Below are 16,462 nucleotides of genomic sequence, written 5' to 3'. Positions count from 1 at the left end.
GGACATTCCCTCCAAACAGACCCAAATAAGCAAGCCCTGAGCAGTGCTTCAGGGGGTTCTGATAATAGTGGGTCTGCAGCTATGGCCAGGACACATTAAACATGTCCTGAGGCTAAGGCCCTGTCACACCTGGGTCTCCAGTGCACACAGCCCCACGAGCTCTCTGCCATGTCTCCGGCACTATCCCAGGTGCTTAGCTATAGGCTGCACTGTGGGAGAGTGAAGGCACCATTCCTGCTATTATGTCACCTACCGGATCCCAGAAAATGCTTACAATCATTTAATTCAAGCGTTAGCATTAAAAACATAGAGACAGGACTGGAAGAGATTATGCTGAGTGAAGTAAGTCAAGCAGAGAGAGTCAATTATCATATGGTTTCACTTATTTGTGGAGCAGAACAAATAGCATGGAGGACATGGGGAGTTAGAGAGGAGAAGGGAGTTGGGGGAAATTGGAAGGGGAGGTGAACCATGAGAGACTATGGACTCTGAAAAACAATCTGAGGGTTTTGAAGGGGCAGGGGGTGGGAGGTTGGGGGAACCAGGTGGTGGGTATTAGAGAGGGCACGGATTGCATGGAGCACTGGGTGTGGTGCAAAAAAAAACAATGAATACTGTTACGCTGAAAAGAAATTTAAAAAAACAAACAAACAAACATGGAGACAGGCCCTTTTTATAAGAGCCTAAGGTGTTCTGCTTCATGCCCTGCCTCACAGTTGCTGAACATGAATTGAGAATGAGCACCTATAGCCAGTTATGGAGGAGGGAGAAAGAGGAGATGCATTGCTTTGGAATTCCAGGTTCCTCCAGGAGCACATGAGCGCAGCTCAGTGTTCAGTCTTATCCCTGGCAACCTAATGACGACTGTCATCTTCGAACTGTAAGAAGGATTTTCAGAGAGGTAAACATTTTTAATAGTGCCTTTGTTAAAAACAGGCCTATCGACTCTGGGCCCAGAGCGTCAACAGTTCTTTCTTATGTTCAGCTTTCCTAAAGCTCAGGACCGTGAAAGAACAGGTAGGACTTCAGATTCAGCTCCACAGGGCTTGACCGTTTTTGCAGGCATCAGATAAAGAAGATTTTTCCAGAACCTTGAGTTATACGATGGAGGTTTATCAGCATTCCACTTCAGAACTCGGTGAGATTTCAAAAGCTGTAGTGACTGGGGGAAGAACATGAAGTCTCTCACAGGTGTAAACTCAATTAAGATGACTTTAATTTTCCTTTCTACCAGCGCTTCATGGAGTCCGCTTTCAAGTTCATACATGACTTCATTAGACATGTAGCTTTTACTTAGGACAATGATCAGTCTTCGACTTTTTTCTATCAATGAGTGGATTTCATCAACAACAGCTGAAAATGCAAGATGTGGCATAGTAGTTAAAGAGAACTAAAAAGGCAGACAGGAGATGAAGGTCTAGTTTTGTATTATTTAACTCTTCACTAATAAGTTTTTCAAGACAAACCACTTATTCTCAACTTTTATACACTGTTAAAAACAACCATCCAAGTAACAGCAATAATGAACACTTGGTGCTTACTCTTCTAGATGTTTTATGTGTATCAACTCACTACAGCATCACAATGACCCTACAAAGACAATGTCGTTATCACCACCATTTTACCAATGAGGAAGCCGAAGTACAGAATGGTTAAGCAACTAGACCAGAGTCCAATAGTCGGCAAATTCTAGAATTAGAATCAGGACCTAGGCGGTCTGCCTTCTGGAGTCCTGTGATGCTATCTTACCTCTTGGCAGACAGGGAGGAGCACTGAAATCTGAATTTAAAGATAAAAATATATATATCCCACCATGATTCTGGACCAGAAGTTGACAAACTTTCTGTAAAGGGCCAGAGAGTGACTATTTCTGGTTTTATATTACCCATCTCTGCTATTTAGCTCAAAGGCACCTTGCAGACCACACACAAACAGCTCTTAGCTATGTTTTAACAAGGCTGATAGCCTGGATTTGACTAAGTATGGAGCCTGCTTCCCCTTCTCTCTGCCGACTTGTGATCTCTGACTGCCAAATAAATAAATAAAATCTTTTAAAAAATAGTATGTTTTCTCCTTCTAATTGGTCGTATCTTCCCTTTCTCGGTTGTAATGTGGGAGGGGGGAAAACACAGCTATGTCTTATTTACTGCCATGTCTTCAGTGCCCAGCTCAGAGTTTGCCACGAGTATACGTTTGCTGACTGGGTGATGGTGGCAATAGAAATGCTTATATTGCATCCTTGGTAATGCATCAGCACCCAAAGTATTCTGACACCAGATTTCGAATACTTGCTCTGGGAGGCCTCAGAGAAAATACAGACATGTGACTTAATTTCTTGGCTTCGAGCTGGAATTTGCTTCAATATATGTTTTATGGTCATTTGTATTCAGATACTAATAAAAAAAACTGAACTGCATAACTAAAATCCGACATGAATCACCAATCGCCTTTTATTTATTCTTTTCCAACTCTCCTATCCACTACTATAATTTTCACACCAGTGCCAACCTAATAAAGAATGAGTATTTTCTGGTAAGAATGAATGATGTGTATAGTCCAGAGGGTCACGTGTTAAGTCAGGAACCGATCCTGTTGTATAAAATATACTGATTTAGCTGATTATTTCTGGTTTATAGGATCATGTTTATTCCTTTGTTTTTAAGCAAAACAGGATTGCCTTTCATAAGGCTACACTATTCAGCTTTTAAAAAGAAAATCTTCCCACTGGTTTTCTATCTGGTATTACTTTCTTACCTCCTCCAGGTACCACATCCCTTTCAAATATGCATAATTTATACCCAAAGTGTTTCTCCAACACCTCAGGCAGAATCTCCACAGCAAAGGTGTGCTCCTCTCCATTCTCGGGTCCACATTCTTTCAGGTAAGACACAAAAGCATCGTATGTTTTTCCATCTAGGAAATAAGGTTTACTCTTTTAATTACAGTGCAAATAAAATTCGAGTGAAAGTTGTGAAAAATGGGAGAGGAACCATCATAAAGGAAAAAAATTAAACAGAGTATCCTCATGTCCAAACTCATTAAATTGTACCCATTAAATATGTGCAGTTCCTAGTACATCAGTTAGAGCTCAATGAAGCCATTCAAAAAAAGGATATAGAAAATATTTTTTTGCCAGAAAACCAATTAAAAAACAAAACAAACATGTTTAAACTAGGTAACTCATAAAATTCATCAAATATTTTTTGGTTCTATGATTCTTTTTAGGCATTATTCGCTCTCTGATTTTTTTTTTTTTTAATCAGGGGAAAGCGCGAACGCAGTCCCCCACTACCACAAATTATGCAGTCGAGTTTCCCACATTTGGGGAAATCGCAGGGGTCAGCACATCCGGAGTGCAATGAATGAGCCTCGCCCTGGGAAAACCACGTTGTCAAAAACAAGAAATAAATTCAATTATTATTAAAGACACACAAAAAAAATAGCCTCCATGAACCTCAAATGCTAATCAAGCAACCAATTAGCAAATTGTTTTTTAAGCATGTAGATTAAGTTTCTCACTGTATGACACCATAGAGTGATGGAGAGAAATACAAGATATAAATCCAGGAATTAAAGTCATTTAAAGGCAACAAAAGGCCAAGGAGCCCAGCTATGTCCTTGTTCCAGGAATGGAAAGCAAATCTCACTTCGGCTTTCTCTTATTACCTAATCCTACCAGCATCTTAATATGTCTATACTCAAAATGACTCACTGGAAAGTGAAGACAGAAACAAAGTAGAGCATTTACACTGGCAAGCAGGAAGAAACAATAGAGGTGATTTAAACACAGGGCTATCACAACACATGCTGTGATATTTAAAAGTAAATACGGTCCTAGATGCCAATATGAAAACTTCTGGTCTATTGAAAGATTTTCATGGATAATAACATTGGTTCCTATTAAATTCCTGATAATCATAAAGCAATGTTCAGAAGGCTAATGGGACAAAGTCAAGATGAAAGTGTTACCTAAATAACAAAGACCACTGTACTAACTGGGAAACCACAAAATTATATACATGCCCTTCTTCTACCTTCATCCAACCTATCTCAGAAGACAAAGCAAGCAAATGCAAGAACTTGAAAAAGTTTGCAAATAACACATTAGCAGTGAGGCAGTGTAACAAAACAGGCAAAACAAACAATCAATGTGGTCAGAAACTAAAAAGTGATCTTTAGGGGACCTGCTTCCTGAGAAAATGAAATTTTGAGTCCGATCCTAAATGACGTAATTGATGCTAACTGAGATTGGTAGAGGAAGAAGGGGAAGTGGGAGGGAAATGGTCTATCCCTGTCCCATGATAATTGATTAGATGGTATAGGGATTGGAGTACAGCTTTACTCTTACCCATGAGAGATGAAAAATGGTTTTTTCACTATTGATTGCTTTGAAATGCCCAATTTCAAGCAATTCTCTTTTTGGTTTAGCAAATCCTGTAATATATATTACAATTTAATTTAAACCCACGTAATTGAATGACTTGCTGGCTCTGATAACTGACAAAGTGAAGTGTTTAAGATAAGGTATTTATAAATTAATAATAATTATTTTGGGTTCTGTATAAACAAAACCCTCATGTGAATGTATATTTGGGGCTTTAAGGGGTCAGGCTAATGCTTCTCAAACTGTGTTGGGCAAATGACCATGCTTTCATTGAGTTTGATTGATTTGGGTTGTTTGGTTTCTTTCATTTCCAGTCCTTCAAAAACTCATACTGAAAACATTCTTGGATATTGCAGCAATATCAAGTTGCTATGAAAATTTTGGTTTTTATACTTATGTCTCTATTTCTGGCTTTTTCACAACTGATCTCTGTCACAGGTCACACTTGAAATAGAGCTGATGTAGAGCCCATCTGTAAATGTTTCTATGCACTGCCATGCTGGGAAGCAGGAAGTGTGAACTGAAAAAAATTATCTGTGAATTGGGTCAAACACAACAGAGAGGGGGAAAAAAAATCTTCGTTGAAGATCAGAAAGGTATTAGTGAATGCCCATTTTGAGATATGTTCAGGTCCATGCAAGTAGAAACCTGTTTCAAAAAGGTACCAAAAATAGACCTCTCAGTTATAGTCTTTCTCTCCATCCCCAAAATTGCATATACATAATTAAGCTCAAAGCTTAATTAATTGGCTTTGTTAATTTGATATTATTAACTAAAAGCTGTAAATGTGAATCATGAATCTAGAAAAATCCCACAGGAACAACATGAGACTTCTTTCGTAACTTGTGGTCAAGATCTTTCTACTTGTGACCACAAATCTAGAAACCATAAAAGGATAAACTTGAGTACATTAAAAAAAATCTTCCATAATGATAAAAATGTGTACCTGAAACTAAAATAACGCTGTTTCAATTATACTTTAAGAATAACAAAAAATCTTCCACATATTACACTAATATAAGCAAAGTCAAAAGACAAATTACAATCTGAGAACAATATTTTCATTTCACAGTATAGACAAAAGTTAGTTAACCTCCTTAAAACATAAATAGCTCTTAGAAATAAACAAAAGGGAAAAAAGGCCAAATTTTTTGTCTATACTTTCTACTACCTTCATAGTGTAGATAATAGTTAGTTAACCTCCTTAAAATATAAATAGCTCTTAGAAATAAACAAGAGAAAGAAAACAATAGAAAAGTGTCAAAGGATATGAATGAGTGCTTTGAGAATGTAAATAAAAATGAACCTTAAAAAATGAAAAATTACACTCTTGCATAGTAAGTGAAATACAAATGAAAACTATACTGAGATATAACTTTACCTATCAGATTGGCACATAGCCAAAAGGTTGTGGGTAAGGCCATGCACAAAAAGTAACCCCCATTCTTTGAAGGTGGTAGGAGTACAATAGAAGGGAGGTCAAATTGGCTATGACTATCCAATGAACAACTCTATCTACCCTTCAATATCGCCAGCAATTCCACTTTGGGAAGTTTTTCCTTCAGTTACACTGCACACAGATGAAACAATGACTCTACAAAACTCTCTGTCACACCATTTCTGTAATAACAGAAGGTTGTGAATAACTCAAAAGGTGACCAAACAAACAGGGATACATCTTCAGATATAAAACACTATATGACTCTAACAGGAGGCTTTATAAACTGTTATGGAAGGGCATCCAAGGCATAGCAAAACAAAGAAGTTCAGAAGAGTGTACATGATTGGCCAAGATTTGTTTTTAGCACAGGAGTGGAATTTGATCCCATATCCATATTTATTTAGACATATATACTATCAGTAACAGATGATGTGAGAAACAGAGACATGGGACTAACAGGTGGTTTTCTACTCTTAGACTTTTTGTGTTTTGAACTGTGTCCTACACACACACATACACACACACACACACAGAGCAAGTGCAATGGATTAGACTGATTTGTTTCAATTCAGGAATTATCTTTTTTTACTAAAGTATAGTTGACACAATGCAGTAATTATCTTATAACTTGAGGACTTCTTCAAATTACCTTTAAAAATAGAGAAATCAGATTGAAAAATAGAGTCCTCAGATAGAAACAGCCATAGAGAAAAACAAATCTAGGAAGCCAGAACCCAGGTCATTTGGCTTCTAGTTCAGGGTTCTTATAGATACATAAGGCTGCCTCCTTTGTCAGGTTAAAATAATGAACTACAATACAATTCAATTCTATTTAATGAAGTTTATTGAATGTGCACATTATATAAGGTGTCCAGATCATGTGTGAATAATGACAGTCCCTAGGCACAAGCATCTCACAGGGCATTTAGGAGGACATGACATACATATATCAAACAATTAACAATTGCTTGGCAAATTATTTTTGGCAACATACAAGTTAGCACAAAAAAAAAGATATGAGACAATGGTCATGATGGATGATCTGTTCAAACCAGTCTTTCCTGTGGAAAACCTCTCCCACACAGTAAGACAACAATATAATCAAAATGAAAGGAAGATTAATGTTTCTTTATTTGGTTTTTTAATGAAGCCATAAGATAAGAAATCCCAGTATTACGATATCTGTTACCTGTTAATGTTTCATCTTTTCCCATGAAATGTCTATAAAATAGGGCCAGGTCAACTCTATAAATGATGCCCATAATTACTAGGCACACAACCACCACTGAAATCAGAACAGCTATGATCATTCCTCTGGTGAAGACGTAGCCTGGGATGTCAACCATACCTTCTAGAAAGAAAAAGAAAATGGGAATAACTAGTGAAAGACAGTTTACCAGTGTCCTCCAACATCACAGTGCAGTTGTCAGTTTTTACACTGAACATGAATCCAGGTGTCTTTCTGATACATCCCATTGTCTTCATCCACATGCCGGCCTTTGGTCCGGAGTACTACTCGTTCCACTCCGGTTGTTTAAAGAATAAAAGTGTGTACAAGGACATTCAGAGACCTGAACTGAAATAATTGTGATATAGCCTATCCCCACCTGGGGAAGGCGCGTCTCTAGGATGGTAAGATACCAGGGTGAAATGCAGAGGGACCCAAACCAACGTCTTAGCTAGTATATTGCAAATGTAAATGGAACTGCATCATTTTGAGAGAGCAGATGCTGAGGTCATCTGGGCTCCCCACCTGGCTCTATCACTTAGTCTGTATCCCAGGGAAAGTCACTGATGCCCTTAACTCTTAGTGTCTTCGCCATAGTATGAAGCCACTTTTGAGCAGCTACTGGGCCAATGGCCCTGGGTTGTACTGTATTGGTAGAAGACAGAGGGGGATGGCTCTGGAATGCTCCATCAGTCAGGCAGTGCAAAAGTTTAGGAGTCCACTGATGCAATCCAGCAATTGTCCACCTGCCAGGTCCAGAAACTGGTTCAAGGGAGGGAGGCCTTGGTCAATCTTTGTTGAATGAATGACCACACCCAAGGGTCCCCTGTGCCCTGTGCCCTGTGCCCTGTGCCCAGCTAAGGTAGGTTGGAGGCAATAGTACAATCATTATCATTGGCCTCACCCTATGCTGAGCTACAAGCTGGCCTCCCATTGTCGTAGGTATGCCAGAGTGGCCCTGCCTGCGTCTCCTCGACACCAGCCACGCATCTCTGCCTCCAGTCTGCGTCTGGGTCCCTGTTCAGGCCTCTGGTTTCTACCTGGGTCTGCAATATGATTGAGGGCAAAAGAATAGTGTTTTTATTCTCTGCACACAATCAATGCACAGGGGACTCCAGCAGGGGACTTAGCCCCAGGTTAGCCTAAATGCCTGTGACACAAGGTTGACCATTTCATCTCTTGGGAGCTTGCTTCCTGGGGTGTAAAAGGAGAGAGTGGCGATCTTCAAGGGGTCTCTCAGCCGCAACATTCCAAGCTTCCACAAGCTTCCACAACAAAACTTTCCCATACCTTTTTTCAACAAGACAAAGCTTATAATGTCTGTGCCTCCCTCGCTGGCCACAGAACAATTATATGAAAAGTTTAGATTTTTTTCATTAATATTCTCAATTCTCAATATTCTTGATGCATACAATTTGCCATCTGGAGTCCTGTAAAAGAGGAAATAATTCTGTGATAGGCTTTGGTCGTTGCCAGCAACATTACCCATGAGAGTGGAGTTCTCATGTGAAAATACTCAAAAGCAATGGATCTGTTGGCTCCATGGAACCTTCCTTTTCTGATGGGGACGCAGGGTGTGGGCAACCATGAACCTTGACTCCTCCGGAGAGTGTCAGGACAGACAGAAACAGCCCTCCTGCGACCACCTAGGGAAAGACGCCATGCACTGTCCAGAATGAATATGCTAGAAGGTAACGATGCTGAGTTGAAAACACAAGAAAATAGTCTCTCAACTATTTCCCCTCTTTCTCTTCTCCTAACTACTTAGCGTTACTCCCACAGGGAGGTCTCCATGGATTGTGACAAGGTGGCAAATGGTTTGGCATAAATACAGATTCCTATCAAATTTCTCCATGCGATCCTAAAGATCACTTTTATTTTGTTCAGCATTGAAAATAAACTTAAGAATGACACTGTTTGGGGCACCTGGGTGGCTCAGACAGTTAAGCGTCTGCCTCTTGATTTCAACTCAGGTCATGATCTCATGGTCCTGGGATAAGCCTTGTGTCGGGCCCTGAGCTCAGTGTGGAGCCTGCTTGAGATTCCTTCCCTTTCCGTCTGCCCTTCCCCCTCCTTGCATGTTCTCTCTCTCTCTCATATAAATAAATCTTTAAAAAAAATAAAAAAGAATGACACTATTCTCAGATGCACCCACAGGCATGTGAGAAATACCAATTAAGCTTTCAGGAAGTGTCAGAAAATGACTTAGACAAACACCAGTAGCAAGTTGTCTTTCTCTTCTCAAAAGATCCACATTGTGCTGTCGTTGAGGCAAGGTAACAGCTCATGATATCTGCTTCTCTGCCAGTGACAACTTGGGAAAGCCCTCCCCGGGTGGCTCACTCACCTGCCACCCCCTAGCAGCAGGTGTTTCCAGTACATGGGACACGGAACCCACCTTAGCCTTCAACTGTCTCAAACACAGGTTAGAACATACTTTGGTGCAGAAGTCACCAATCCAGGAATATCAACTATCCAACATCAGTGAAAGACCCCGAAAGTAAGGCACAAAAGGCCAGTGGCAGAATAAAGCTCATCACCTAACTCTAAAGAAAGACTACCTGGCTCCCCTAGCTTAGCTTAAGCTCCATTCAAATAGTTTGGTGAGTTGGTCTTCTATCCCTCCAAAGATTAGTGATAGATCACTAGAAGGGGGACCGCAGAACTCCCGTGAGGGTCCGATGCTGAAGAGAAGACACAATGGCAAGGTGTCCATGCTGTTCAGCAGGACCGATGTTTACACGTCTGCTGTCGGGCGAGGCCACACACCTGACACTGTTAGGAACTCACCGACAAGTGTCAGCAAGAATTGAGAGCTGCCGGCATGATGACAAAGAAAATTCTGAAGTGTAAAAGGCAGGGAAAAAAACCTCAAGATGGCAGCCAAGGTGACAGATACCTTGGGATCACTACTCACTAAAACCTGAGTGTATCAATACATTATTAAGTAGAGTAATGACCCAAAGTCATTCAGAAACACTTAAATGGCCACAGGCTGAGCATTAAGAGTGACCATTCCTTCCTGGAAGAACATAGGCAATGGAAGTACTAATACACAACAATTTGAAACTGTTTGAACCAAAGCTACCTCCTAGATATTTATATCTAACAATGCCCTCTTGGTTTATTTTTTTAAATTTCTTTTACCTGTTCTTATTGTGTTTCTAATTTCCATTAATGGACTCTTGACAGCAAAATGTTACAGTAATAACTATGTTCGATGTCAATCTGCCAACAATGAATGCCACAGTGTAGGTGATGGGGACATTAGCGTTTCCTTGAGACAAAACTTACATCTGACAAGTTTGGAGTCTCTTATATGATTACTAACTTTATCAGATGCTTAAGTAAAATCCCCATCCCCAACATATCCTGACCAACCAAAAGCTACTTTTGTAAGCTGATGTGAAACAGCCTCACCGAACTTCTTTTTCTAGCTTAGATCTTGGCATTAGATTTCTGCATAATCTATCAACCTAGAGCATGGTGAAAGGACAGAATATGTAAATTATAATTAAAATGTAAACATACCTCAAATATCCAATCAGCCATTCAGGATTCTGGGTTTTGTGTTTGTTTTTTGCCTTTGCAATTGCACTATAGGTATTTACCCAAAGGGTTCAAGCATACTGACTCAAAGGAGCACCTGCACCCCAATATTTATGCAGCAATGTCCACAATAGCCAAACTATGGAAAGAGCCCAGATGCCCAGCATGCTGATGTTTTTATATCATGTATCTACAACACAATGTGATTTGTATATGTAGTGATAAACAATACATCACATATACATACCTAATTCTTGTTATGTTCTCTTCATGTACATTAGGTTCCTTTCCATTTTCTTCCCACACATTCCAATAAAAAGCATCCTTTTCATTTGCCAAAGCAGAGCAGTTGAGTTTTACGTCTTTTCCTATGTGAAAGTTGACAACCAATGTTCTGATCTTAGGAACTCAGATTTCCCAAAAGTTTAAAATGAATATAATCTATATATGTTAACTTAATATATAAAGCTAATACAGTGCTACATTCCAGAAACAGAACAGCTATGCCTTGTTTTTTAATTTAATTTTATTTTTTTTTGAGATTTTTTTTTTTAAGATTTTATGTATTTATTTGACAGAGAGAAATCACAAGTAGATGGAGAGGCAGGCAGAGAGAGAGGGAAGCAGGCTCCCCGCTGAGCAGAGAGCCTGATGCGGGACTCGATCCCAGGACCCCGAGATCATGACCTGAGCCGAAGGCAGCGGTTTAACCCACTGAGCCACCCAGGCGCCCCTTGTTTTTAAATTTTAAAAAATGATACAGATGTAGTGAAAAGAAAGGCCATCTGTACTCTAATGTTCATAGCAGCAATGGCCAGCATCATCAAAGTGTGGAAAGAGCCAAGATGACCTTCAACAGATGAATGGATAAAGATGTGGCCCATATATACAATGGAATATTATGGCTCCATCAGAAAGAATGAAAACCCAACTTCTGTATCAACATGTGTGGGACTGGAGGAGATTATGCTGAGTGAAATAAGTCAAGCAGAGAGAGTCAATTATCACATGGTTTCACTTACTTGTGGAGCATAACAAATAACATGAAGGACATTGGGAGTTGGAAAGGAGAAGTGAGCTGGGGGAAATTGGAGGAGGAGATGAACTATGAGAGACTGTGGACTCTGAGAAACAAACTGAGGGCTTTGGAGGGGCAGGGGTGGGGGGTTGGGTGAGCCTGGTGGTGGGTATTATGAAAGGCACATATTGCATGGAGCACTGGGTGTGGTGCATAAAAAATGAATCCTGGAACACTGAAAAAAAATAAAAAATAAATTTTAAAAATATTTATAAAGCAGAGAGATTAGCAATTATAAGTCACCACCAAAATATGAATTGGTTTCTTTCCAAAGGTTATGTTTACATCAATTATTAAAAATGAGAGTAGCCAGTGGACTTTCTTTTCAACATACAATTTAGGGGGGAGTGTCAGATCAATACTCCCATGGCAATTTCTAGAAAAACAAAATGGATAAATCACATGTTAAAAAAAATGAAATTAGCTAAAAATTAAAGACCTCCGCGTGCAGAGAAAACAAAGAGAAACAGAACAGCTGGAAACGCAGTCAGGAAAAAGCCCTTCTTCGGGGAGCTGAGATAGCCAGCCATCTTATTCTTGGGAGAAATTTGTTTTGGTTTGTACAGTGTGGAGGGAATCTCATAGAGAAAAGAGAGCCTAGTGGAAATTCTAACAGTCACATGGGCTTGTAGGATGCCTGCTGGGGAGGCTGCAAAGGCTGAGCGGTTCCTCCTGCAGTCTCATAAGACTTAGAAGAGAAAGTTCCCCATGGAGGAAGTGATGTACAAGAAACACAGGACTGAGGTCCCACGCCCCTCCCCACCCCCACATAACCACACTTGGAGAAATCCCAAAGGAAGTTTTCAGACTCCTGAAAAATTATCCCAGAGGAAAGCAAGGAACTACAGGAACAAATGAGGTCAAAAGGAAATACAAATATTTGCGTAAATATAAAAGACTGAGGATTACTTAAAGCACTATTAATGCTGATCTATTATGAGTTTTAGCACATATGCTGGAGAGAAATATGTAAGAGCGTAACGGGAAACAGGAGGGACAAATGCAATGAACTGTTTGCTAGGTCCTCGCATGCTGTGAAGTTATAAATGTGCTGAGATTACGTCTGTCTGTTGCAGTCAGACAAGGATACACATTGTAATCTCTAGACCTACTAAGGAAGGATAATAAAGTATAAATAAAAAGAAAACAGAGCAGATTAAATAAAGAAAAGAAAAATACTTTATGAATCCAAAAGGAAGGGAGGAACAGCAGAAAGGAAGGACACATAAGATAACTAAAACACGGGTAGCGAGAGGAGAGATTGCACACCACCTCCATGGGTAATTCAAGAAATGTAAATGGGTGACACACTATACAGACTGGGTTTCAAAAACAGATCCAATTATATGCTGTTTATGTGAAACACATTGAATGTGCATTTGATTTACAAAGAAATGTTAAAAGCAAAAGGATGTAATAAAGATAGAGCCTGCCAACCTCAAACAAAAGAAAACTGATATGTCTATTATCTGAGAAAGTAGGCACTCAGGAAAGAAGCATGATAGATAAAGAGAGAAATTTTATAATGATGAAGTATCAATTCAACAGGCATCAATTTGTATGTGCCCATAAGGTAACCTCAGCATATACAAAGAAAAGATTCATGGAACTAAAAGATACAGAGATAAATTGATCATTGTAGTTGGAGATGTTAACATCTCTTGGTAACAGATAAAGAAAACACACAAAACTTGGTTAAAATATAGATGATCTGGGGGTGCTTGGGTGGCTCAGTGGGTTAAAGCCTCTGCCTTCGGCTCAGGTCATGATCCCAGGGTCCTGGAATGGAGCCCCACATTGGGCTCTCTGCTCAGCGGAAAGCCTGCTTCTCCCTCTCTCTCTGCCTGCCTCTCTGCCTACTTGTGATTTCTGTCTGTCAAATAAATAAATAAATAAATAAATAAATAAATGAAATCTTTTAAAAAATATATAGAGAGAGATGATCTGAACAATACCATTGGCTAACTTCACATAAGTGATATTTCCGGAATGATAAAACCAAAACCTGCAGAATGCCTATTTGTTTTACATGCATTTGGAACATTCATCAAGACACACCACATTCTGGTCCTGAAGCAAGTTACTACAAACTTCATAAGACTGAAATGATACAGTGTCTAATCTTGGACCAGAATGGAACTTAACTGGATATCGAAATCAATATCAACCACAACAACAAAACAACTAGAAAATCCTCCAAAGATCTGGAAAGTAGGAACTACAAATAATCAATAGAATAAAGAAGAAATCAAAAGGGAAGTTGTTGTTTTTTTTTAAATGTTTGAACCAAATAGTAATGAAAATACGGCATACGTGTATTTCTTGGAAACAGCTCAAGTCATGATTAGAGGGAACTTTGGAGCTTAAAATGCATGTGCTACAAGAGAGATTAACTGAATCTAATTCTGTCTCCAAAAATGAGGTGCAAATTAAGCCCAAAATGAGAAGAAAGAAATAATAGAGCTAAGTTTGGAAATCAATAAAAAACAAGCAAACCACAGTTGCAAATGGCAAACTATCCAAGCGACGCTGGGCATATCCAGTCCCACAAACAATTGTGGCAGGTGTTGGTCCCAAGATGTGAGCTTAGGAAATAGTTAACAGCAACTTGAATCCCAGCTTTGCCACTTTTTACTGGTTTAACTTAGATAAACTACTGAACCCTTCTGGGCTTTGGTCATTTAATCCACCAGATGAGAATAATACCACTTGGAGTTGTTTGAAGGATGTAATTCAAGAATATATTTCAATCACCTTATACAAAACATGGTTTAGAGTATGGGAATTTCTTCTTTACCTTCCTTCTTTCCTTTTTGGAAAAGAATTACACACCTGGACACATTGATTTCATTAAGCCCTGTCTAGACAAATCTTAAATGTACAGTCAACTAAGTCCAATGATTCAAAGTCCATTGATTCATCAATCAAATGTTCAGACCACAGAACAAGTCTGAATCATTCCTCCAAAGCGTTCTCTCATGGTTTCATATTTAAAAGTGACCGTAAAGACTATTAGAGAAAAGCCACCACAGGGCGACCAAAACCCTATCTAAAAACCACAAACGGTTTTATCATGTTTTCAACAGACTGTTCATTTTCATCAGCTAAAAGATGACAAACATTCAAACAATGACAGGCTTTTCTTCCCTTTGTAATATTCTTCACTAAACCTGGCATGCACACGCAATTGGATTGATCATGAGTCAGATTTAGCCTTGGAACACTCAGTGATACTCCCATTCCGAAATGCAGACTCTATGTATGTCAAAATATACCTAATTCCACCTTCACATAGTTCAGCTTTGGTCCAAGAAGAACAGGAGTTATTTTGCTGCGATCTAAAAGTGAAAGAAGAAAAGAGGAATGTGTCAGCATTGCACTGAGCTCCTCTAAGACAAGTATTTGCAGGAACATAATGTTACTCCATGTAACAAAGATTCTAATAGTCATCACTTTACACTTCTGTCATATTTTCAGTAACTAATGGTTGCGGCTAACAGTGTTTGTCATTTGCATTTCCATCTACTCAAAGCTAACGTAATGGGAGAAAACATCCTGAATTGGGTTTCCCTCAGCTCAAATCTGTGGTTTCGGCAACTAAAAGCCAGAGGAAGATGTTCATCCTGGCAGACAAACACACCTGCAGGACTTAGATGTCAAGTCTCAGGGAACTGCCTTTCTGCTCTGTCTTTATTCCTCCAGTTGCCCCCCGCCCCCTCAACTCCTCAGACAGGTGTACTGGGGACAGGGTCTCTACTCCTTGAGGTAGGCAAAGCACTCATTCTCAGGCACTTCCTGCTCCGGCACTCAGGGGAGCACCCTTTCAATTTTGTGTTCTGGATGCCTCCCTTGCCTCAGTGCTGGCTGGCCCTGTGGGGGTGTCCACACCCCTGGGCTCAGCTCTGCTTCTATTCCTGAATGACTTCTGACCCTGACTAGAGGAACCCAGTTCTGTCTGCCTCAGCCTCCTTCTGAATGCTGTCATAGAAAACTGAGGGCAGCTTGTAACTGCGGAACACTGAGAGCACACATTGAACCTGCTGTGTTGTCAAGTTCTTCTTAGTCCAATGATCAGCCCTGGAAACTTTCTTCATGACTTAGACTCTACCGTTTGGTACAGCTGGTGCTTCTGGGGCATTTACAAGTAATGTACAGAGCAGTCCTTACTGGTGCTCAGCAAACTCCTGGGACTTACTGGTGCTCAGCAAACACAAGGCCTGTGCACAAGGAGTGATGCGAGAGTGGGGAGCTCTCCTGAACCAGCACCCTGGTTAGGAAGTGTGGTGCTACAGAATGAAGGGTAGAGAACAGATTGGGGAGTGTGTGGGTAAATCTGGAGGATGAAACTCGCAAAGTTGAAACTCCAGGTGAGTCAGGTTTGATTCTTCTGGGATTCAGACTCTCTGGGCAAGCCTGGAATACCGACAGGGAGACAGGAGGATCTGGATGACTCCAAATAAGGAACTCTCAAGTCTTGAGAATACTGATGGACATGAGTTGACTCGAGGACAAAGGGGTGGTTTTATGGAAAATTGCTATTGCTTATCATCTAGATCTGTCTTTTGCCCCCCCCCATCCCCCAGGAATGTCAGTAGGAACCCTGGGGGAGAGGTGGTATAAAAGGGTATCTTTAAGACAGCATACCATCCACTAAAACTTGAAGTGTACCATTGAAAACCCAGAGCACACTGTCCTCAGCAGGTCCTCCTGCCCACCTATCATGGTCAACCTCTAAACTCAGTTCAGAATCCCCTGACTCTGATCTTCCTCTAACTCTCTCTA

At 40.0% G+C, this 16,462-nt stretch overlaps 1 protein-coding gene and 1 pseudogene across 2 annotated transcripts in view; both read right to left on the bottom strand.

Moving 5' to 3' along the window:
• Positions 1-587: 587 nt before the first annotated feature.
• Positions 588-16,462, bottom strand: part of IL18R1 (interleukin 18 receptor 1) — a 35,448-nt gene continuing 19,573 nt past the window's right edge. For both annotated transcript variants that reach the window (XM_044263760.1, XM_044263758.1), the window contains exons 7-12: positions 14,956-15,018; positions 10,850-10,970; positions 8,344-8,483; positions 7,015-7,176; positions 2,755-2,913; positions 588-1,353 (exon numbers count right to left, since the gene is read on the bottom strand). In XM_044263760.1, coding sequence (XP_044119695.1) covers positions 998-1,353; positions 2,755-2,913; positions 7,015-7,176; positions 8,344-8,483; positions 10,850-10,970; positions 14,956-15,018 — 1,001 coding nt within the window. In that variant the 3' untranslated portion in view covers positions 588-997. The remainder of the gene's footprint in view (positions 1,354-2,754; positions 2,914-7,014; positions 7,177-8,343; positions 8,484-10,849; positions 10,971-14,955; positions 15,019-16,462) is intronic.
• LOC122916550 lies at positions 3,261-3,398 on the bottom strand (annotated as a pseudogene).

Source organism: Neovison vison, chromosome 8 (genome assembly GCF_020171115.1).
Source record: "Neovison vison isolate M4711 chromosome 8, ASM_NN_V1, whole genome shotgun sequence".
NCBI classification, from domain to species: Eukaryota; Metazoa; Chordata; class Mammalia; order Carnivora; family Mustelidae; genus Neogale; species Neogale vison.
This window is presented reverse-complemented; position numbering and strand designations above follow the sequence as displayed.